The 25,173-nt window shown below is 39.5% G+C and overlaps 2 protein-coding genes across 5 annotated transcripts in view; one reads left to right on the forward strand and one right to left on the reverse strand.

Annotated features, from left to right (window-relative positions):
• FAM13C (family with sequence similarity 13 member C) overlaps positions 1-5,166 on the forward strand; it is a gene marked incomplete at its 5' end in the record, with an annotated part of 125,833 nt that extends 120,667 nt beyond the window's left edge. Inside the window, 3 exons of the mRNA XM_082052655.1 lie at positions 1,148-1,347; positions 2,835-2,936; positions 3,650-5,166. Coding sequence (XP_081908781.1) covers positions 1,148-1,347; positions 2,835-2,936; positions 3,650-3,773 — 426 coding nt within the window. The 3' untranslated portion in view covers positions 3,774-5,166. The remainder of the gene's footprint in view (positions 1-1,147; positions 1,348-2,834; positions 2,937-3,649) is intronic.
• PHYHIPL (phytanoyl-CoA 2-hydroxylase interacting protein like) overlaps positions 5,159-25,173 on the reverse strand; it is a 123,220-nt gene continuing 103,205 nt past the window's right edge. For all 4 annotated transcript variants that reach the window (XM_082052657.1, XM_082052656.1, XM_082052658.1 and 1 more), the window contains exons 2-5: positions 16,249-16,445; positions 11,128-11,302; positions 9,994-10,111; positions 5,159-6,684 (exon numbers count right to left, since the gene is read on the reverse strand). In XM_082052657.1, coding sequence (XP_081908783.1) covers positions 6,150-6,684; positions 9,994-10,111; positions 11,128-11,302; positions 16,249-16,413 — 993 coding nt within the window. In that variant the 5' untranslated portion in view covers positions 16,414-16,445 and the 3' untranslated portion in view covers positions 5,159-6,149. The remainder of the gene's footprint in view (positions 6,685-9,993; positions 10,112-11,127; positions 11,303-16,248; positions 16,446-25,173) is intronic.

A 25,173-nucleotide genomic window follows, 5' to 3' on the forward strand; every position in this document is an offset into this window, starting at 1 on the left:
TCAAGAAAACATACTATTGGCTATGTTTGATGTGTACCTGTGTGTCCATTTGGCAGCAGTAGAAGTACTGGTATTTGAAGAATCTGCTCATTGGCTAATACAGGGTGTTGATATTTCAAACAGAGAAAATGCTCTGTAAAATTCAACTTCAAAGTGTGCCAGAGGCTGTAACACAGGACAACAGTTTCTGAGGCAATCACTTCAAATGGCTGGCTAAGAGAGCAAAGGCTCGCATTAGTATTTCTTCTATATTTTGTTGACAATGCTTTTATCAATAATATAGCACATAAATATAATTTGTAGTACTTTAACTAGTTATGTATCAATGTAATGTAACAGTACTAGTCTCACTGTAAGAAGCAGTGGAATCTGGCTATTTGGAAGTTAATTAGCATGTCTCTATCAAAAATACTAATCTAATAGTAATTGGGGCTGGGTTGATTTTTAAAATTATGAGGTATCATGTTAGATGATAGTAGAGCTTCAAATTTCTTTGAAAAAAAATCACAATGTAAATCCTTGTACGCATGCACATGGATATTTTCTTTAAAAACGTAACTGAAGTTCCCTTGTGTTACTTCTTAGGAGGTTTGTTCCACAGGTTTTTTATGCTTAAGCCCTAGTTTCAAAAGGTCAACATTTCTTCTGAGGATGAAGGAAAGTGAGGAAGACAGTGACATGACTCTGTTTTGGTAGTTAACATTTGTAGCTATAAAACTGTGGAATCTCTACCTCTAACTCATGTTACAGAAAGAATTTCTGGACATAATATATAATAGATGGTATCTAAGAGGAGTAAAAGACTGCAAGACTGCAGTGCTTACATAAATACAGAATGTTCTTTAAATCATTGCTACTTATAAGGGCTTTTGAGTAAATAGAAATAAATTACTGGCTGGAGAGACTCAGAAGCAGGGCCAACTTCTGTGCTATTTACGCGTGGTGGACAACACACAGCAGCTCAGTGAGCCCCACGAGAGCTCTCACCAACTATCTCCGGCAGACCTGGGTACAGTTTTCAATATGTGTAATCTGTTTCAATGAATACACTCAGAAGGTTAGATCCTAATTCTTTATGTTGTCATCCTATTAATTGTTATTATTGTAATGTATACAGCTAATTTAATAATGCTTTACACTTTACAAGCAGGAGGAGGAAGACTCAGATGAAGACCATTCTCAAAGCAGCCATGAGTTATCATCCGGTCCAATATCTTGCCTCCCTGTTGATGAGCACCTGTGTTACTCTCAGGAGGAGAGTGAGCCTGCATACGTTTCACCTCTGGATGAAAAGAAAGTTTTCAGGCAAACAGCCTTGTCCATGTCCAATTTACATGAGGCAACGATGTAAGTTCCATCTTTTTTTTTATCCTGTTTTAAAATGTTTTATGTAGACTTTGTAAATGAAAAATGATCCGTACTTATTCCATGGAAATATTCTATAACAAAGAAATTATTCAGTGCTTTCTTGAAGGAGAAAAGAAGCAAGGGATTTATTTGGGCAGCAAACCTGTGGTTTTAGGTATTTATTCAAACAACTTGGTGCCACGTCCATGAAATGAAAGGTGAAGGAGTAAAAGCAGATAAGATAAGTAACTCCAGAGTGCTAGATACTACATAATAGCATAGTAAAGATACGCTGACCTACCTATAATTCTTGCAGATTTTTTTGATATCTTAATACTTATGTTCCTACAAAGCAGCCATAAAAGAAAGTACAGTTTGACCAAGCGGGATAGTCTGCCCTTGTGTGTGTGTACTCGGACTGACTGCATGAGTGATGTAAAAATGCCAGAGACATGAGGCACACAAACAGCAACAGGTGAGCTGAGTGAAGGGCTGTGCTACACATGGTTACATGGGAGGCCACTGCATGTGTGTAAAATCAGCTTCTTCTTTGCGTAGAAGTAGTTATTAGTGTCCGGATGCCCAGAAAACTTACCACCACCATCCTATGCTCCATTCTAAACCAAAAAAAGGCCTCCTCCTGACTTGTAATTAAGAGTTGTATGAAACATCAGATCTCAAGACACATATGGGCTTTTGTCCCTCAGTCCTGAAACCTGTTGAAGAATATGCCTTCCAAGAGCATGTGTGTTCTCATAGCTTATGGGATGGTATCTTTTTCTTGTGTTTTGTCTGGAAGCTCTTAGATGCATAAATGAAGTTGATTGGGCTCTACCAAAACTGTCTTCACTTTCTATGTAGTCAACAATGTATGTGATAGTTTGCTCACAAACTCTCTGAAGATATTTATGTGCATTTTGTTATAACGGAAAACAAAACAAAACAAAACAAAACAGCTGCATATGTCATAACAGAATTCTTTATCTGCTTAAAAACCTTACTCTCCAAACATCACCTGAAACATGCCCTCCAAAAACGTGTTGATTCTGGGTATCACTAGAATTTCCACTGAATCACAGTAATGCTTGGTAACAATTGCTTTTAGGAGTAGGACTTGGATGTTGACTTTATTAATTCAGTTGCAGAGATGCAGAGCATTTCCTATGAGATGCTCCATGAATTCCGCACAGAATTAAGACCACTAGCAAGACTCAGTCCTGAAATATTTTCCTCTCATGTTGTCCATGGAGTCTCCGCCTTTATTAAAGGGTGAGAACACAAGTAAAAGGGAAGAAGCACAACTGTTTAGCTTGTGTGATGGTAGAGCCAGTTAGATGCATAGTTGGAGGGGTGTGCTGGACTGTGTCGTGGCACTGAGATCACTGCCTGTCATGCCCATAGCATTAGGCTGCTTAGCACCCAAAGCCGCAACTTTTACAACACTTCTAAGCACATGGGGGCTTTGTGTTCTTCTCTCTGTTTTACAGGCCCGTTCTGCTTGAACATCTCAGAGAAACAAGAGCAGATAAGAAAAGGCTTCGCAAAGCTCTGAGAGAGTTTGAGGAACAATTCTATAAACAGACAGGAAGGTAAATAACCAGTTCAACAAAAACCCCCTTCTCCTCCTCCTTGTCGGGCTCCTGTGCAGACGTGTGATACAGGTGGTGTGGGGTAGGTACACTTAGGTGAGCAGGACAAAGAAGAAACAACTGGAGGGCTGGAAGATTCTGGAGAGGTGTCTGGTCTCTGTGAAGATGTCCATCTCCTTGCTTAGTTCCTCCAGCATGTGGCTGCTAGAGAGTCTTTCCAAGGATGTAAACATGCAGGGATTACACTCAGCAGTTGGGCCATTTTTAAAAGGCCAGATTTAAAAACAGAAGCCGCTGTTTCTTTCAGCACAAAGATAAATGGTGGCTACTTTTCACTCTTTGTTTATCCTCCTCCATTTAGCAAACTCGTTTGGTGAAAACCACTGAAGATATGGGCGTGTAGTATTCTGGCAACAGTTTTCAAAGCGCTGTGTAATAACTTCTCTGCTTATTTTAGAATGGTGTAGTTATGCTTGCATAGCTGACAAGAAAGAAAGCTACCTGGAATATGAAATGAAAACTCAGTATTTTAAATACTATTATTTAATTTCTGCCTAGTAGAGCTTTTCAGTCCTGTCAAATTATCTTTAGTCACCTACAGTTAGGGAAAAAATAATCCAACCCAATCCTCATTAGTTGTTGCAGAATTAATTTTTAAGACTATTTATCCTCTTTCTCATAAAAGTGATGGCACTTTTATTTGCTTTTCATAGGAGTCCTCAAAAAGAAGATCGGGTGCCAATGGCTGAGGAATACTCTGAATATAAGCACACAAAAGCCAAAATCAGGCTCTTGGAGGTTCTCATCAGTAAGCATGATATTTCCAAAACTATTTGAAGTGAATGCAGTAACATGGTATTGATCTCTAGCAAAAAAAAAAAAAAACCAAAAAAAAAAAACACCAAACCAAACAAATAGATAATTAAAAAAAAAAAGCTAAAGTAATTTTACAGGTCTTGGTCTGCTGCACAACTGTTTGACACACTGAGATTTTTTGATGCACTTTACCAATTATACTAGCTGGGATGAGAAAGGACAGCAATACGCAAGAATATTAAGCACGGGTGAGTGGACTATAGTATATATATTTTCTTTCTGAAAAAGCCTTGAAGTGCACTGTGAGAATGTTAGAAATTGAAAGGACACTGAAGAATTGTAGATTCTCAGTTTGACCTGCTCTTAGTTTTAAAAAGTGTGAGGAGATGCTCTCCAGGTTTTTAGCACATCTTAGTGCATGACAAGGTACCGCTTATTTTTTTTCCAGAATTAACATGCACTATAATTAACTATTAATGTTGGTTCTTAATGTGCTGATTCACTAGAATAAAAGAAACATGAGCTGAAAGCAAATGAAGGAAAAACTCCTGAGCATACTCTGTCTTTCAAGATGGAGTTGCCATTCAATTCCAATAGCTTCAAAGAAAGATACAAAGAACCAGCGGCAGGACTTGGTGTAAAATTCTGAGAGCAGAGCAAAGTGAAGCTGCCTATGCAAACAGGAAGGGCAGAACATGACTGCCAAGGGGAGAAATTGTGCTGGTTTGGTTTTGGGGTTTTTGTTTGTTTGTTTTAAGAAATAAGAGAAAGTGGCAAAATGAAGCAATTACAGTTTACTGAGAAGAAATAAAACAAACATACTGGCTGCTGTCCTTTTCACAATGGTTCACAGGACCTGGCTTGAGGTACTTAAAATTCAGTAAATAGATCAATTATTACATGCTAATTTTGATTTCTGTATTAAACTTTGCACTTTATTTTGCCTGATGCTGTAACATTTACTTTTCTAACTACCAAAGCTTGTTTAGACGCATGTACTTTGTAAAATGTCAAAGTATTTCTTGTGTAATAAATTGCCACATACATATATATATATAAAAACAAGACTAGATTATTGCATTATGCTAAGATATTTTGGATAGATAAAGTACATGGTATATACTTGAGTGTCACAGTTATCTGATGAGGAACCTTAGACTTCTTGTTTATTAAAAGAAAAAGAAAAAAGATTATTTAAAAGAAGTTATTTTTCCATTGGAATTATGCATCTTTCTTAACTTTCAGAGCACCACACTTTGTAATATTAAGATTTTTTTCACTATTTGTGATAGACCATTTGTGTGAAAAGTGGACTATTAACAGAAGGGTTATGAGTGGTTTTATGGTAATAGAAATGAATCTAAAAAAAAAAAAGGGCACTTGAATCATGTTTAGTGTTTTGCTTTAACTGTCATTTTTGTATTGACCACATAGTATAAGCAACCTGTTTTCTATCTTGTTAAGAAGATTTCATTTTATAGAGCCTATTATGTATCAAATATATTTGTATTTATGTTTTGTGTAATGGCTTGGCATGATTTTGAAGATGTACACATTTTCAAGTAGTTTGGAGGAAAAAGTATGACCACTAAAAAAGGAATTTTTTATTTCTCAGAGATTTGTTGTTTCAGTGTACCGACTCAATAATTTGTAACTTTTATGAATCAGAAATGGTCTCCTTGGTAAATCTGTTTTAATTAAAGTCATCTAGAGCAACAGGAACAGATACAGAGCTATTTGAAGTTTACAAACTACATCTTTGATAAGGGAAAATGATTTCATGACATATGTATACAATTGATATTAAAATGTAATCTATATATTCTATATGATTGTATAATATTTTATACAACAGTACAAATAAAATATTTTTCTATTATATTTATTATGTCGAGACACAGTTTCTGTTTTCAGTTAGCTAATATAAATAACATAAATAACACTGTCAAACAACACGTTGGAAGTGCTGACATTTCTAGGCTTTGAAATTTAACTCATGCTGCAATTACAACCTTTCATGCTGTTTGGAGTTATCCCGGTACTTGTTCAGTAGTTAAAATGAATGCATATTTAAACACCATTTATAAGCCATTAATTTTTTTTTTGCTAAAGCAGTTTATATAGGATTTTGTTATGTTTGGCAAGAAACAGAAAACACTTGTTGCAGCATCTAGGTATAAATGGTTGCCAGAAAGAAATCCAGGACTTCTAATCATTTAAAGCATCAGGGGAACAGAAGGGAAAGAGGGAAAGAAGAAATACTAAAAATGCTATCGGAGATTTTGAAGACTCATGTTTGCTTTTGGTGAGAGCGACATGTGCATGCTTCTGACAAAAATGGCTGACTATGGAAATGGGCAACAGAGGTTTGAAGGCTTCTAAGTAACGGGGGAGGTTTTAACGTCCAACACTGATATTGCAGGTCTTGCAGCTGGGATCTTTCTTTGCATTGGCAGTAGACAAACTCATTAGTTGGTGACCAGTAATTTCTGCAACTGTGCCGAGGGAGAGATCCACAGGATCAGTGTAAATTACTTCCAAAATAACATCCTGGGCATGATGGTAAACCATGACGCCGTCTTCTTCATCGCAGGTCAGAAATTTATTATCTTTTATGTTTAGCTGAGGAAGGCGCTGCTTACAGAATTCGTCTCCTGGTGATCCAACAGGGGCGATGACGAGAATGACATAGTGGTAGGCTGTGTACATGCAGTAGAAGTCTCCAAAGTACAAGTTAGTATTTGGGTTGAAGAGTTTTTCAGCTGCAATCTCAAACCTGTATCTTCCGTAAGGTGAATCTTGCGGTGGCTTCCCAGTGTTGAACTCAGTGTTGCAGCTGAAGAAGATGCCTTCCAGCTTCCCGCTGATCGGAGAGCCATGGCTGCCACTGTTATCCTTAACAGAGGGCTGCATAGCATTCCCATGGTGCTCTCTACAAATGAATGACTGGTATTGTTTATTTTGTAACTCATGCTAAAGAGAAAGTGGAAAGTTAGGACATCATGATGTTTGGTAACAGTACTGAAGGGACACAAAGGAAAACTGTTAAACTGAAAACTGGTTAGTGTCAAGAAAAATCAAGTGACAGCAGAGTCAGAAAGAAGTAGAATAACTCGCCTGCTCAAGGGGAAAATCTGCTTTTCCAGTCTGGCTTCTCTGTCAGCTAAACAGCTGGTATTAAATGCAGGCAAAGAATAGCACCAACAAACAAAAGCCCCCAAAGCACCCATATCTTTAATTAGCTGATTTGTTCAGCCTACACTACAATTCTGACAATAAATACATTTTAATTTAATCACATTTTGAAAATTGCAAACCAGTCTCAATATGCTGAATATACTCTTTGTTAATGTGGATTTTTAGCAGAGGCAGCGTATATTTAATGTCGAAAACTGCCAGTGAAAGTTATTTCTGAACAATGTTTTTCAGACAATTTATAGGAAGGAATGTACTGTATGCCAGGTTTTTTTCCCCAAAATGATAATTTCAGGTCTAATTTGTCTACTGCTGAGTTCAACCATAGCAGAGCTGGGCAGAGAGTACTGAGTAATTTGGTTAGTTTCCACTTTGGTTGGGATCCAGCTTCTGCAGTCACTAGTCCTAAAGGGAAAAAAAAATGTACAAACCTTTTATTTTTTTCCTTGCAGTTGAGCTCAGTTTGGTTCCAGTGGAAAGAAACATTCAGTATAACAAGTGAAATTTTAACCCCCTAGATCTCAAACTGCATTCAGCAACATTAGGCTGTTAAATTTAGGAGAACAGTCCAAAACAACCCATCTAATCCTCCTCAGCACTCGAGAGTATATGTCTAGCAGGATCTTCTCCAGAACTTGTGCCTCACACCTCTCTGGAAGTGCTGTAGTGACAACTTTGGCTCTCTCTGCACTTGCAACCATGGGATACCAGAAAGGGAAACATCCCCTTTTCTAAGTCCTGCAAAACACCAGATTTACTAGGCATCCTTAGAAAATGTCTTTGTACACATTGACAGATTAAAAATGCATGAGGCTGTGGGGCTGGAGAGCCTTACAACCCCTCTTGCTTTAGGAAAACTCTTCCCTTTCTGCTTTTAACTTGCAATAGCTCCAGGTAAAATGGTGCTGGCTAGGAGAAGGTTTTACTTGGTTAGAGAGGGAAGGAACAGTCAAAGCAAACAAGTTCAACGTATTGCATACAAACCAGCTCTAATCAACTCAGTAATATCTCTGTCATTTTTACATGGTTTCTAATCTCCTCAGCAGCTCATCTTAATTTGACTCTAAGATAAATTTCAAGAGTTTCCTGGGCCATTCAAATACTACATAGTGATTGTCTCAAGCCCTATTTCACAAGACATTGCTTGGGGTGTGGGGATACAACTGGTATATTATGACTGAAGTGATTACTAGGTAGAAAAAATAATCAGCTTGAATCACCACTCTGCAACCTGAACAGCCAGATATCTTGCAGTTCAATTTCTGTGGCAAGATACTGACATCCAGTGGCCAATTAGGCTAATTATACATCACTCTTCTGCTTTATGGCTCTTCCAGACGAGGTAAGCGGCAGAGTGACATGAACGCCACTTACAAGCTCACACGTCAAATCCTACATTTAGGGGTTGCTGCTTTAGCGCCGTGACAGTTCCTTATTCGCCGGTGCTACCAGAGCTACCCTATATGCTTTTCTGAGCTTTTTTACTAGTTATGACACCACAGAGGCCATTTGCAGGCATGGCATGACAAGGAATTTTTCCTAAAAGGAAGCATGTGGTTAGGGTTTTTAACATAAGATTCAGAAAGGTGTACTGTGGAAGGACTGGCCCCTGTGACCATGAGTGTATTTCTGAGAAGAAAAGGCGACCATCAGACAGTTACAGATGATGATATTCTATCTTCATACTGACCTGCCAAAACACAGCGTTTTTGTCTCTGTAACTCACTAAGCGAAGGGAAAACAAACTAGTCTTTGTATCAAACCAAGAAAGAACATAACAGGAGGGAGGGGAAAAGTGATGCTGCAGTCAATTAGAGTAATTTTTGGCAGAACTAGGCCCAATCCAAAGCTATAAATGCATCACAGTGGCAATTTTCAAAGATCTATGAACACAAAGGCAGGTACACTATGATTACACAGCTGAAAACAAAGCAATATGAGACTCAGAACCACCACAGGCATAAGTCTTTTGTGGTATCCAGTCCAGGGTGGCAGCAGAGATTTACGAGGTTCTCCAAGAGCCTCAACAACTGCAATTCATTCTCTGCCTTCATTCACTTTTGCAGCTAGGTGCAATAAAATTCTTCTAAAACAAAGAGCAAACCCCTTGCTTTGGAATATACAAGACATGCCTGGAATCAAGCACATACTTATGACTGCAATGTGGGAAAGTTTCCAAGGGTGAGGGGGTGTGCTCTTCGGAGTCAGATTCCCTCTAGTATTTTTTTTTTCCTCACCAGTTTTAAAAAACTTTTAGTTCTAGAGAGGTACTAGTGTGACATGCACACAAAACTAGAACTATGTGGCACAGCAGCAGCCCCATTGCTTGATAGATATTAAAAAAAGCACAGTCAGTGCTGCCACCCTTCTGCCACAGTGCTGCAACAAGTGTACACACACCGCTTACCTCTCATCCGTGTCCTTCTGACGTGGAAGGTTACCTCTGCGTGCTGGCTGCTGCTGCTCAGTACGTGAGCTCTGACTCCTACTGAAAAGTCTTCTTTTCTATTGTAATGGTGCTTCTGGTTCCATGTGCAAAGGCACACTGAGTCTCCAACACGAATAAGGAACCTACCTACAGCTATCTCATTTATTCATTTCAGCTGAAGCACAGTGTTGTAAAATTATATAAACATCACTCCCTCTCCCTCCCCACGTGATCTGTAAATTAACATTCATATTGCAGAACCCCAGTTCCTGTGCACACAGTTGTGTGATTCTGCTATTAGACATCTCACTCTGAATTTCTTAGTACAATAGAAGTATTTGGCTAGTAAACACGCTGTTCTGATAACAGAAACTTCAATCAGGCTGGAGATTCTGTAAATATTTCAGTTTCTGCTTCAAAACACAAACTTATGACTGAACAGAAGTGCTAAGTAAAGCAAGGTGGAAGAAATTAGTTATAATTTCTTTTTGCCCTGCTTCTGAACTGGCAATAAAGTACACAGACATTCTGCTCCAGCTTTAGCACAGCTGCCTCCATTTGCTTATTTTCCTTACTCCCTTGACTTGCCAAAAATTTTGCATCTGTTTACTTTCTTACCTGATGTAATCAAAGTATTCTTTGTGCTGATTCCGATAAAAAACAGAGAGTTTAAGCATACGGCCGGCAATCACTTCAGCTTTTTCCAATAGCTGTGTTAGGTGAACTTTTGAATAATCTAGAAAGAAAAGACAATCTGCTAGTATGAGGGGCAAGAAAAACTACAATACTGTCCAAAATCTACACAGATATGCAGACTTAAAATTGGGATCAGAGCTTTAGTAACATACATGACATCATGCAGCAGCTATACGGAAACTATATAGACCAGGACAAGTTTCTAACAGTGGCAAAAAACAAATGGCAGGAAGATGAATCTTTGAGTCTCCCCTCTCCTCTGCAAGCTTTGCAAGCTCTGCAAGCTTTGGATTTCACATGTTAGAGCTGGTTTCCTTGTATTTGGGACTGCAGAGGAGCTGAGAACTGCCCTCTCTGACTTCTGTTATTTGATAAACTGTCTGCTACAATGTCCTTGGTTGTGAGCCAATACCAATTCACATAACTAGAAAAGCTCACTTAGAACCCAGCCTAAATGGCTTCTCAACCAACACAGGATTCATAGAGAGATCATTTCAGCTCTCAACTTTCACACAGGCAAGTACATTGGCACCAGGTGAGGAAGATCCAAAGGAAGAGATTTATAAATCAGTGATGGGCTAAACTGATCCCCAGGACAGGGTGTTGGTGATGTTCAGGCTTTGCAGCATGCAGAGAAGGGAGGGCAGCAGAATGTCTTAAGAAAGCTGTCTGCTATGGAGCTGCCATTCTATCTTTTCTCCACAGGTACTAGTAACCAGCAGCAGGCACACAAGCGGCCCTGCTCCACTTTGGTTCTCCAGTCTCCTTTCCTAGCCTGGGACAAGCAATGGTGCCAGGCACAGGTCTTTGGGGCAGCCAAGCTATCGCGGAACACAGGGGCACTGCAGCTGCCTGCCTGCCTGCCTCTCTCCCCCCCCCCCATTAATGCACCAAACCTGAGCACATATGAAGCCTAAAGTAAGAATTCCCATTTCCAGGTGTGACTTCTGTAACCCTAGCAGCCTCGCTGGCACTGGTAGACGGCTAACCCACTCATGCAGCAAACTACTGTTAATTGCGTGCATCCTGTGGTGCACGTTTCCTCAGCAATATTACCTGCTGTGCAAAACTCGATGATTTCACTCCACTCAGAAACAACATAATCGCCATCAACTTGCTTTGACGCTGTCTGCACCGCTACTGTGTATTCCGTTCTTGGGCTCAAGAACCAGTGCCCGCGGACTGTCATAGGCAAAGGAACAGCTTTGGCCACCAATTTAGTGGGTACGTCCTGATGGAAACAAAAAGACAAAACCACACACAGGTTAGCAGTGCAACCAAACCCAATCCACCACCCCTTCCTTCCTCGTTTTTGCAATGTAATCCCCAATCCCTGGCTTTTCTCTGCAAACCTCAGCTAATTTTCACAGTCCAGTGGTGCGGCAAAGTTAACAGAGTGGCCAAGGGCAATGGTCTATAAGGGCTGCTCTGAGAGCTACGGTGATAACTTGCATGTATGAGCATATTATTGGTTCCAAGGGACTGTAGATAGATACTATTATACATAGCTCAAATATATGCTTCAGACTAGGGCCATCTGCACTTAGTATGCAGAGAAGCACACACTAAGGAGCACAAGGATATCTTATTTTAAAAGCTTCTTGTGCTCTCATTGCCATTGTTTTCTTTCAGTCAGTGTAACCGAACAAAATTCCTGCTGCCATCAATCAGCCCACCTATATTGCTGTTAGTATCTTCCAAACCAAACTTCAAAAGAGAAAAAGAAATGCATTGAAAAGTAACTTTGAGTGTTTTACATATATCAAAATAACCTTATGAACAGAAAACTCCAGAACAAGCCAAACATACAGCTAGATGGCTTGTGTTTGTCATTGCAACTTGAGCTTCCCATCCCACCACCATTTCAGATACTCTGTTTTACTCTTCACACATATAGCACTACAGTGCAGCAAAGAAGAACAGCTGCTTGTTGTTGTTCAAATACCTGATTTCTTTAGTGCAGCAGAGACCACTAAGGGGAAGAAAAAAATGAAGAACTGGACAGTTCATGCTAGAACTGTGTGTGAAAGAGTGGAGTTGAATTATTCTCTGCATGGTGTATGTGAGGAGTTGTGATAGACTGAGAGAGGTATTTATTCTTGAATATTTATCAGTAATTATAGAACTGTAAGATGGCTGTCATGTGAGAAGCGGGCATTTTAGATAATATCCATAGCTGTCCACATATAAATACTAATCCCTAGTCATCCACCTATCAATACTAGCACAGTAGTCCCTTAAGGAAAAAAGAAACAAGAAAGAGATATTTTCTGTACAAGATCTGTAAGCAAGACCTGAAAGATTTTTGTATTTTTTCGCTTGTCTTCTATTAGGGAAAAATATCTTTCTTTTATCATTTTCTGTCAGCAAAAAATATTGTTCGGTTTCTGCATAAAGAAGCTGTAAAATTAGCAGCTTGTGATATTACAGTAAATGTGATTGAGTGATAATCAGGGGTAAGGTTTTGTTGCCATGATTTCTTTTTTGCCAATTCTCATTTAAACCAAATAACAGGGCCTGTAAGGGGCTCAGTTGTGCACTCTGAAATAAATAATATATAAAAGACAGAGAAAAATTACAAGGAAAAAGAAAAGAAACCTCAAATGACATTTAAAGCTGCCACTCCGGAGCTATATTGCAAAGGCATCCCACTGGACCGAATCTGCCAGTGCTAAAGCAGTCAGCAGCTGCTACACTTACAGTCATTACTCTTCCTGTCATCTTTTCTTTGGCTGTGGCAAAAATTGCCTCTACCCGGGCCAGGTCTCTGTGCCCACAACCCGGTGGTGGTTTTTGCCCCCATTAATGTTGTCAGTTTTCATCTATCATTAAAAGCCTCATTGCCCACATGCATCAAACCTTACCTTCCAGCTGTGGATCAGAAAATCCTTCTAACTGTACCAAAAAGTAACAGACTACCTGAAACCACATTAAATACAGGGGTTTATCTCCTGCACAGCTTGGGAGGAGGGGCAGATATGATGCTTTTCATAACTCTAATCTGTTGTTCCTTTTCTAAGCAAACACTTGTGTTGTTTTTTTAAGGTTGCAGCATTGACCTCAGTAAAAAATGTTCAAATATCCAAGTAGAAATTTCATTGGGGATTCTCCATTTCTTTCACCTCTATTTGCTCAGCTTATTCCTGGCTGAGCCCCCAAAGTAGTGCAAAGGAGGTTATATGCCAGCTGGGATTCTGCAGCGGCAGATGGCTGCCCCGTCACCGGCAGCCAACAGGCAACTCTAAAGGTAACTAGACGGCAATAATTTCCAAGAAAGACCTGTAAGCACTGAAAAACTAAGCAGCAAGGTATACGGGTCACACTCCCTCTCTCCGTTTTGGGAAGAGCTGCCTACTTTGCAATCCCTTTTCACTGACAGAGCAGCAGCTTTCAATTTTCAGCTTTCTCCCGTTTCATCTTATCCTCCCCTTTCCCAGGTCTGCGCTGTGGGAACTCAGCACATCCTAGTTTTGCTAAATATCTGAGCCTCATTTCCCATTGCATGGGAAAAATCATACTTCCATATCTTGAAAAAGCAGGTAGGTATGTGCAAATCACATTGAGAAAAGGACAAAGTCTTATTAGAATTCTATTCTTTACATTCTACTACAAATACAAAACTCCTCCTTCACAGATATTATGGCAATAGCCATAAATAATAAAACTGTATGTACCCTAAATATGCTGTATATATTTTATATATTAGACAACAGAAAAAGTATCAAAAGGATGAATCATTCACATGTGCTCTCCGGGATACGCAAGGGAAGAAACAGCCCCCTATCCTGAAGCACAGCATCTATCAGGCTACGTCTGTATCCACAGTCACTTGCTCACAGCCACGTGAGAAAACTGAGACTTTAACTCTCTACAAGTTAGAAAACAGTTTAAGCTGGTCATCTGGGCTTATCACCTGTGAGAGAGATGGGGTCTTGCAGACAGTGATTTACCTTACCCGTATGCTAAGTAAGGATGATGTTTTTCCCTGAAAACGCCTGTCCCCTTCCACAGCCTGACTGATGGATGAGTCCTGAGAGTAAGTGCCAATGATCCTCTTTATAACTAAGTAGTGGGGCCCGCTCTTTTCTTTCTAAACAGCTCAGCTAGGAGAAGGGGCAGTGATTTCCTTCACACAGCAGCTTTGTTATGAAGGCAATGGGTGGGTGGGGACTGATTCAGTTCCCTCCGGATTCTGGGAGCATTTAGTCCCTGGTGCTGCATCTGCCAGGTTATGGGCGCCCTACCCAGTGGGTCTGCTGCTGAGTTCAGCTATGAAACTCCTGCAATTAATACTGTAGAGATGAAGGATCCTTGTTATGGCACATTTTGAATTGGACCAATTTTTAATTTCTCAACAAAAGCTTATTCTAGAAAGTGTGCTAAGAATTACTTAGTACTAAAGACACAAACACATACGTGTTCTGGCACAGATACTTGTGAACAGAACTGCCTCTCACCCACTCTGCTGTAAGGATTTTCATCATTCTGGCTGGGGGAAGTGGAAACAAAACAAAAACCAAAAAAGCTTTCCTAGAGTCACTAATACAAGAAATTTTAAGTTAATTCTGACAAGACATAAAACTTATTCATCATTTTAATTGAAAGCCTTTAGTCTCCTGTTCTTACAAAACTTATTACCTCTCTCCTTTGACTAAAACCTTAATAACAGTAAAAAGCTAGAGAATTGCTGAGGAAAAAAAAACACAAAACAAAATCAAAACCAAACCAAACCAAAATAAATCTAATGACTTATCTTTATTACACTACCAATATCCTTTTTTCCCTCTCCATTTTAACACACGTAATCACTGTGATGCAAATTTTGAAGTGAATATAGTGTTCAATCTGCTATGGTATCTCTATCTTTTACAAAAACAAATTTTACAACTTTAGATCAGTTTGCACACAAATGAAAAAACCCAAGTAGATTAATAAAATGAAAGAAATTAAAAATATTCCATCCAAGTAAGCATTTATATTAGAAGGTATATTTATTCCTGCGGTATAAAATAGCAATTCAAATTCAAAGGCTGCCAGTTCAAAAGTAATAGCAATAAGAAAAAACACACGAATGCCCTATTTTATTTGCTACCACAATTAAAAACATGTCATAATAAATGGCTATTATAGCATTAAATTTGGTAGTGTTTTGCATGCTGGTTCCTAGCAACTGCAACGTCATGGCCAAACGTGTAAAATTCTTGATTTAAAGCAGCAGTAAGTGATTTTCCTTACACTTAATGAACACATTACTTCCAACCAGATCAAAAGCAAAAAAAGTCAAATAAGGAAAGGTGAAAATTATACATATGCTTTTAGCAGCAGTCACGGGAAAAATATTCTCACATTAAAATGACTCAGAGAAATCAGTGGAAATATTTCCGAGTTATCCCACTGGTTTATAAACTAATAGTAATTTAGGCGTTGGTAGAATTAGAACTTTTATATTTGCCTGCATAGTTATTTGTGCCTTGGCAAACCTTATATTTTAGAGATATTGCCAGCATCATTATTTTTCAAATTTGCAGATGACTGTGCTTTTAAATCTTTTATCTCATTCCATATTTCTCTAGACATCTCAGTATTTCAGCTATTCTAAGATCAAAGCAAATTTTGCTGGATTTAATAACTACAGATTCTGCAATGCATTCAGTATGTCCCTGCATCAGTGGCTTGAGGAAAGAGGCCAGATGAATATTCAGGTCACAGTGCTGAATGCTGCAAACTAAAATTGCTGGAAGCCTTCCTAGAAGTGCATTAGAATTTGTGACTCTTCTGTTGAAATGACATGTGTTGCTTTCATGAGTCTGTCACTGAACGAGGGCAGGCACAGGAAACGTAAATCGTTTAAATAATTACTAAGATGCAGTCAGGAATAAAAAAAGCCTGTCATGCAATAAATTGTACAGGTTCCAAAATTGTTTAAGTTTCAAATGAAATAAGAAAAGGTAATGTTCAGTTCTCTATTAGACAAATGTATTTGTGTGTACACATATATAGGCTAGAGATGGAGAAGGTATTCCAAGTAAAAAATAGTCAATCAGATTATCAAAAGCCAGTCTTTGCCGGCTGTCCAATACCTGTTTCCCATGGTCAGGCTTTGAAAGGTTAATAAAACACTGAGATTCATCTATTTAAAATCAACTATTTCCACCTTGATTTTTAAATGAAAATTACCTTGTGTTTAAATTTGTTGGAGTTCTTGTTTTCTTTCTTGTTGAGATCAATGAAGTAATGAGTAATGCGGTCCTTGGATTTAGAATCCATCTCCCAAGAAATCTTGAAGGAATCACATGTGATGTTACTTATTTTGATGTTGTGTGGGACTGGAAGTTCCTCCATCTCTGCGATCCCACTGTCTTGTGATTTATTCCCTGCATAAAAAATAAACATGATTCATTTGTTTAAAGACCTATTAGATATCTGTTTTCTCTTCTCCAATACATTGACATCTCTGAACAACCTTTCACAAAGTCTCACAGGTGGCACTCAGAAGCAGCTATGAGGTACAATTATGCAAGTCTCAATTTCAGTGATGGGAAATATTGGAAGGGGTTGAAAGTCCTCATGTGAATAAGCAGCAATAACAGCTAAGCAGGCTGCACATACTGGTTAGGATCACAACGTGTGTGCAGCTGCAGTTTGAGAAAAAGAAACATCTGAAGCTATCTGGTGCTACAGCGTTTAGTTAAGATGCCAGCAACATCCACAGTTCATATAATGGCTCTATCCATACCTGTCAATGAAATAAATAAAAACAGAAACCATATTCAACCTAAAACTGTTTTTCAAGCACAAAGTAAAACCAATCTCTCCAAAGTTTATAGATTGTGCATGTATATACACAAATGTATACACATATATAAACCACTCTCCTTCACAATGAAACAATTAACAATGATCATTTTTTGAGCCACAGTAAAAGGGACATACACACCAATTTCATTTTCTGGTTCGTATTCTCTCTATTCTATTTGCCCAGTTGAGACCTTGCTGTTTTCTGGGGAGTTTTTTCCAATTTCTCTAAGTGCATATGGTAGATGAAAAAATCACCGTGACCCCCAAAAGCATCACAGGTTCTAAGATTAGGTCTTCCCTTAGTTCCCAAGGCAACCTTGTAGTAAAGCATTCTGTGAACACTAAAACTCAGAAATGTTAGGTGATCTTGCACTACAAGACACAAGTCAAAAGCAAACAAACAATAAAAAGAAAAAGCAGAAAGACAAGAAAATGAGTGGATAAAAAGGAAAAAATAGAGAAGATGGTGTAAGAGAAGGAGGAAAGAAACAGGGCATTAAAAAAATAAATCAAACATAGATAAGAATAGAAAGAAACAATGGAGAAAATTCAGCCTTGTGTCTGTGTAAGAAAGAGAGGAAAACTCCCAAATTCTGTCCAGGTGAGGAAAACTGGAAGCCCATGCAGAGATGTCAGGGAACACATTGTCAGAATTATTTTAGCCACATCTAATTATAGAGAAAGATAGCATTTATATACTTCTATCATAACTTCTAAAGTACTGAACACAGAACCTGAGTCTAGTCATTAATAATAATAATAGTTTGACTTGGAAAACATTACACACCTTTACACCTATTGACATATATTGTCAAAGAATTATATCAACACCGAATGCAGGAATATTAAGGCTGGCCTGATTGCTCAAAATTCCCATGGATATGTGAAATTGAGTCACAGAGCCTGCAAAATCCACAGATATGCAGCTAACATTCTGAATAAATTAATTTATTGATGACTTCAAGAACATCCAACAACTTGTCTGTTTTTTAAGCATCCTATTGCTCTTTTTTTCCTTTTCAACCAATATCAAAGTGAGATGGTGCATTGTGTTTCTCAGAATTGTATCCTGTTTGTGCCATCCACAGTGACATTTTCAACAGCTACACTGCCTGCAATAGACTCAGAAATACCAGTCATTACTGAAAACTTTCTGTTCATACGAAATACATGGTAAGTGCTTTTTCCAACAGGAGATTTCAAGAAGCCAGCAGGGAGAAAATGGCTTTGCCTTCTTTTGTAAGCGTATTTTATTTTAAAGATGTCTGAAAGCTCTATCAGGTACACTGAAAAAGCTACACATTATTGCTCTTCCAGGAGCAAGGAACTGTGTTTAAGCAGAAGATGGAGCGAAGCTGCTGAGGTTCTCTGACCTCCTAGAGAGCAGGATGGACTTGGATCCCGGCGCACTGAATAACTAAATGAAGACCTGAATAGACATGCAGTCAGGAAATCCAAGCCATATATATCTACAATACATTAATGTGCAACTTCTTTGCTTCTCTACTCCATAACTATGGGCCCAAGCTGTGTTACAAACAGCCAAAATAGTTTAAGCTTCAGGAGACAGGCAAAGCAGTAATGACCACTGACAGAAAGTAACAGAGATGGAAAAAGATTTTGGAGTACACTGATGACAGTTAAAGAGCAAAAGTACTTCTGTAAATGGGTACTGTTTTCTGTAATTCACAGAATCACAGAATGTTTGGGATTGGAAGGGACCTCAAAAGATCATCCAGTCCAATACCCCTGCTGGAGCAGGAACACTTAGATGAGGCTACACAGGAATGTGTCCAGGTGGGATCTGAATGTCTCCAGAGAAGGAGACTCCACAACCCCACTGGGCAGCCTGTTCCAGTGTTCTGTTACCCTTACTGAGAAGAAGTTTCTTCTCAAATTTAAGTGGAACCTCTTGTGTTCCAGTTTGAACCCATTACCCCTTGTCCTACCATTGGTTGTCACTGAGAAGAGCCTGGCTCTGTCCTTCTGATACTCACCCTTTATATCTCTGTAAACATTAATAAGGTCACCCCTCAGTCTCCTCTTCTCCAAGCTAAAGAGACCAAGCTCCCTCAGCCTTTCCTCATAAGGGAGATGCTCCACTCCATCATCTTTGTTGCCTTGTGCTGGACTCTCTCCAGCAGTTCCCTGTCCTTCTTGAACTGAGGGGCCCAGAACTGGACACAATATTCCAGATGTGGTCTCACCAGGGCAGAGTAGAGGGGCATGAGAACCTCTCTCAACCTACTAACCACTCCCCTTCTAATACACTCCAGGATGCCATTGGCCTTCCTGGCCGCAAGGGCACAGTGCTGGCTCATAGTCATCCTGTTGTCCACCAGGATCCCCAGGTCCCTTTCCCCTATGCTGCTCTCTAATAGGTCATTCCCCAACTTATACTGGAACCTGGGGTTGTTCCTGCCCAGATGCAGGACTCTACTCTTTCCCTTGTTATATTTCATTAAATTTTTCCCTGCCCAACTCTCCAGCCTGTCCAGGTCTCTGGATGGCAGCACAGCCTTCTGGCATGTCAGCCACTCCTCCCAGCTTAGCGTCATCAGCAAACTTGCTGATAGTACACTCAATTCCCTCGTCCAAATCGTTGATGAATATATTGAATAATACTGGCCCCAGTATTGACCACTGAGGCACTCCACTAGATACTGGCATCCAATTAGACTCTGCCCCATTGACCACAACTCTCTGGCTTCTTCCCTTCAGCCAGTTTGCAGTTCACCTCACTACCCGATCATCCAGACTGCACTCCCTCAGTTTAGCTGTGAGGATGCTGTGGGAGACTGTGTCAAATGCCTTACTCAAGTCAAGGTAGACCACATCCACTGCTCTGCCATCATCTATCCACCTCATTATGTCCTCATAAAAGTCAATGAGTTTGGTCAAGCATGACTTCTCCTTGGTTAAGCCATGTTGACTGCCCCTAATGACCCTCTTATCCCTGATATGCCTTGAGATGGCACCAAGGATAAGTCATTCCATCAGTTTCCCAGGGATGGAGATGAGGCTGACCAGTCTATAGTTATCCAGGTCCTCCTTCCTTCCCTTTTTGAAGACTGGAGTGACATTTGCTTTCCTCCAGTCCTCAGGTGCCTCTCCCATTTCCCAAGACTTGGCAAAGATGATGGAGAGCAGTCCAGCAATGACCTCAGCCAGCTCCCTCAACACCCACGGGTGCATACCATCCAGACCCATGGATTTATGGATGTCCAGATTGCCTAACTGCTCCCTAACCCAGTCCTCATCAACCAAGGCAAACTCCTTCATTTTCCTGACTTCCTCTGAGGCCTCAGGGGTATGGGGCTCCCCAGTACAGCCTCCAGCAGAGCAGACAGAGACAAAGAAGGCATTCAGTAATTCTGCCTTCTCTGTATCTTTGGTCACCAGGGCACCCACCTCATTCATCAGTGGGCCTACATTGCCTCTGGTGTTAGTTTTATCTGCCACGTCTTTGAAAAAGCTCTTCCTGTTGTCCTTGGCTCCTCTCACCAGGTTAAATTCCAAGGAGGCCTTAGCTTTCCTAGTTGCCTCCCTACACCCTCTGACAACAGCCTTATATTCCTCCCAAGTGGCCAGCCCCTCCTTCCATGATCTATAAACTCTCCTCTTCCACTTGAGCTTACCCAGCAGCTCCCTGTTTAACCACGCAGGTCTCCTGGCTCCCTTCCTTGACTTCCTATGTGTCGGGATGCTCTGATCTTGTGCCCGGTAGAAACAGTCCCCGAACACTAACCAACTTTACCTTCAAGCAGCCTTGCCCATGGGATTTCCCATAGCAGTTGCTTGAAAAGGCCAAAGTTTGCCCTGCTGAAGTCCAGGGTTGCAATTCTGCTAGCGGTTCTGTTCCTGCCACAGGAGATCCTGAACTCCACAATTTCATGGTCGCTGCAACCAAGGCAGCCCTCGACCTTTACCGCTTCAACCAGACCCTCCTTGTTAGTGAGGATGAGGTCCAGCAGTGCACCTCTTCTAGTCAGCTCCTCCACCCTTTGCATCAGAAGGTTATCATCAAGGCACTGGAGGAACCTCCTGGACTGTGGCTGGCTGGCTGAGTAGTCCTTCCAGCAAACATCAGGGAAGTTAAAATCCACCACAACAACCAAGGCCCGCGACTGTGAGGCTGCTCTCAGCTGTCTGCAGAAGGCCTCATCAACTTCCTCACCCTGATCTGGTAGCGTATAATAGACACCCACAATAATATCACCCCTGCCAGCCCACCCCTTAATTTTCACCCATGGACTCGCAGCTCACCCCTCATCCATGCCTGGACAATAGTCAATACATTGCAGTTGCTCTCTCACATAACGAGCGACTCCACCACCACACCTCGTTTCCATTATTGGAAATAATGTCTGGCATAGATCTTCAGATGTCTGCACTCCTGATCCTTTTACTTTCTTTGCTTAAGAACTGAATAAATAGTGTAAATAAATGTCTAGCAGAAAATCTCCAGGTAAGTTTTAGCAACATTTTTAATATGTCAGGAAAAGAAACCATTTGCATTACTGAGTGTTAAGCTATCTTTTCTTCCTGATGGAACATAATCCAAAATAAACACTTCTCCAAAATCTTTTAAGCTTTTTGAAAGAGGAAAAAATAATACAGATTTTGAAATACAGAGTATGAACAGAATATGAAATAAGATAGTAAAATACCTCATAATAATCACTAACAAGCAATACTCCACTTTTCCTTCTATTTAGAATATGTCGGTGATATTTGTAATGCATATTACAAATGCATTTTTTGATACATATTTGTGTAGTCCTGAATGTCAAAATCCATTGACAGGCAGTAATAGGAACCTGATAGTGATATATAGTATTAATACAGAGGACGGTGATTCACTGAGCATTGGTAAATGGTGATTTTTGAATAGCAATTGTTGTAGCATTGCATGGGAATGAGGAGAAAAAGGATAGAGCATGAAAAGCATGCTCTTGTTTTTTGAGATTTGACTGATCCAAGGAACCAGACATGCAAGTATTAGACCAGCTTTGCCCGCGCAGCAGACACGCCAGCATGCAGACCAACAAGAAATTTTGAAACAGCATTCTCTTGCAAAGCAGGAGCTCTAACTCAGAATCTGGATCCTGCAGAAACCGGTGCTTTCAGTGTTAGGAACAGCATTCTGTCCTGAGACGTACTGGAATATGACATATAAATGTGAGATACATTGCTGAACATCACTGTACTGTAATTAATCAAAAATAAATGAAGAAGAAGGACAGTTAGAATATCCTAACCAGTCTGGTAATATATAACAACTGCATAATGTGGAATATTTCCGTTAGAGTTTATCAGTATTAGAATAGCATTACAACTACCATAATATATAGATACATACTTAAAAGACAAAATAGAAGGAATGGGCAGAATTTTCTATAGCAGAAGGGTAACTTCAAACTAAACTCAGAAGTCAGGTGTTTACGAAAATACTACTATCTACTTTTAAAGTGGGGGTTCAACTAGGGTCTGATAATATTGCCAACCAAAGCACTTCAAAATGCTGGCTGCTACAAAAAAATGCTTAGAAGCTGACCCACTAGTTAAAACTAGGGACTTCACGTGTGTGATAAGTGAAACATAGGTGTCATGGAGATAAGAAAACCTGGCAGACATAACTGACTAAAAAGGTAACACACTTGTACCTTGCCTTTCCTTCACCTGGGCATTGATGAATATTTTTAATTGCTTTTCATACTAGAAAGCAAGTCTACTTCAAACCACTTCTTTATATCAAAATCAATGTAAAGAACTGATAAACATCAATAAATACGATGTAAAAGCAGAAAATACAGCTGAACTTACTCAAATCCAGCATATAGTTGCCCTAAACCACTCCAAAACTCCAGCTGAAAGAAAGTTACTACTGTTATGGATGTGAAAATAGGCAGAGAAAGCCTTAGAACTGGCTGCTTGCACATTTGTCGTTTTGCTGCTTCACTGAAGCTAAGCTGATCTTTCTTTGAAGCATCACAATACAGACAAAAGCTGAAAATCAAAGTAGCATAGGAAACGTTGCTCTGAACTGCTTAATGTTGAATTAAAATAGATCAGCTTCCAACTAAAATTGTTACTTCATTTTGCACATTCATGTTGCTTCAACACCAGAAGCCACTGTGGGACTGGAGGGAAGCGCTGCTTTCAAGTCATAGTAGTTAAACAAGCCTAGTCTCCTCTGCCAAAAAAAAACAGGCTTGTCATCCCCATGTGCTGCAGAAACACCTCTGTTTTAACCAAACCCAGTTCACTTCTAGAACAAGCAAAGGGGCCCAGTGGCTCTTGACCTGCGTAATAAGAAGTCAAAGACCACTCATGTGTACATAGGTCACACTGGAAGCATAAGACTTTAAATTTCTTCAAAGCCAAAGAATAAATACAACACGCCAGCTTTACTGAGATCAGCTGGAGAACTGCAAGATTAATGTTTTATGCTCCTATTCACAGGCTTATCTCTCTCTGCCATATCCAGAGTTAAATTTCAAGTTAAATTGTGTAATCAATTTTAAAACGGTTATGATACTCACTGCTGCAGCTGAGCCAAAATGCTGGCAAATGAGTAACAAACCAGTTTTATTTATATACACATAGACACACTTAATTTAGTATCCTTGTTATATCTTCTACTTACGTAAATTATCTCTGAATGAAAAAAAAAAGGCAGAAAATTCCCATTGAACATTTGTGGTTTTCATCTGTCACTACTGGAGACAAATGATAGGACTCAGAAATTGATAAGCCCACACTGAAATGATTTGGAAAAGGATGGGGTTTTTTTGAATTTGCTTTGTCACTCAAAACAAGCTGAACCATTACATTTGCAGCAGTAGAAGGATGGTGGAGAAGATTCTTTTTCCTTAGTTCTAAAAATGTAGAACTTCACAGCACAGCAAGGGAGTACATGCCTACTGAGTTTTCATTTCACAAAGTGTTTGTGTTATCCACAAAAGAAACCCTGAAAAGACTAATTTGTAATCCATGCTCTAAGCATACTTACAGCTCACAGAACTGAGTTTTATGAAACTAGACCAATAAGACATTTCCGGGTTCCTATGATCTTGCTTATAGATGTTTTCACTGACATTATCTTGGCAAATACATTCTTGCTAGTAAGCATTAACAATGGAAAAAAATTAACTGAAGCAGCATGATACACATTTAATAAACATATAGGATCCCTACACATACATCTGTATTTCCCATAGTTTGAATGTTATCCATCATTTGGAAACATCAAAGACAGGTTCATGTTCAGAGGCTGTACACCAGACACACTGCAGAACAACTCCTACGTATTCAGAACTCATGCGATTTGTATTAAGCCATCAAATCACATCCTCTTTCCCATAACTCCATCCATAACACTAATATGCCACCTTGCACAGCATTAGCTGCGCAGCTTGCTGCACTACGCAACCATGAAAAATTATCCAGCAGTCAAGAAACAAATTCACGGAAAACAGAACCTGCGAATAACTGAATTCAATGACATAATAGCCATCCATCAACAAGGAAAAACCTAAAAGTATTACAGCCATAATGAGTGTGATTGCTTGTACTCAGTGTGAAGTAAACTCATGAAATATTAATTCAACTGAAATATCATCTATTAAATATGGAGAAATTAAAAGAAGGCAGGGCCAGGTAAAATTCTTTCCTCTGCTGGAGCTGTGAGAGTATCCTTTCAGTAATAATGAATGACAAAATATAACTATAGAATACTATTATTTATCTGCATTTTAGACTTAGATGCTAGAGGAATGGCCATCAAAGTAATATAAGAATGATTTTCAGATCGCTCTTTACCCTTCATGGGGTTTAGATATCCAATATTTGGGCAAAAAATATTTATTCATTTTATATATGGAAAAAATGTAAATATCTCAACAGAATTTGGAATATAGAGGAAGTCTGTTTGAGCCATCACTTGAACAAATTCGGAGCTGTCCTAAGTAGTGCTGGAAAGTTACACAACCCTGAAGTGATGTAAATGTTCTTTATATCACAGAGCCCAGACGAGTCAGGAGAACAACCAACAGAAAAGAGAAGAAAGCAATAAAATGTCTTTTCCTTCCATGACTCTTGTTGACTGTGTTCCCTGCTGAGGCTTTGTCTTTCTGTCCCTCAAGATGCAAATTACATCAGCTTGATGAAGTGTAACTTACATTTTCATTTAAATCCATTATGAACCCTCCTCAATATGTATTATATAAATAGATTTGCCTCTTTTGGCGTCACCTTGGAAAATCTCCAGTTTTATGGACAAAACCAAATCATCTAAGTTTC

This window comes from Streptopelia decaocto (assembly GCF_964273445.1).
Source record: "Streptopelia decaocto genome assembly, chromosome: 5".
Classification (NCBI taxonomy): Eukaryota; Metazoa; Chordata; class Aves; order Columbiformes; family Columbidae; genus Streptopelia; species Streptopelia decaocto.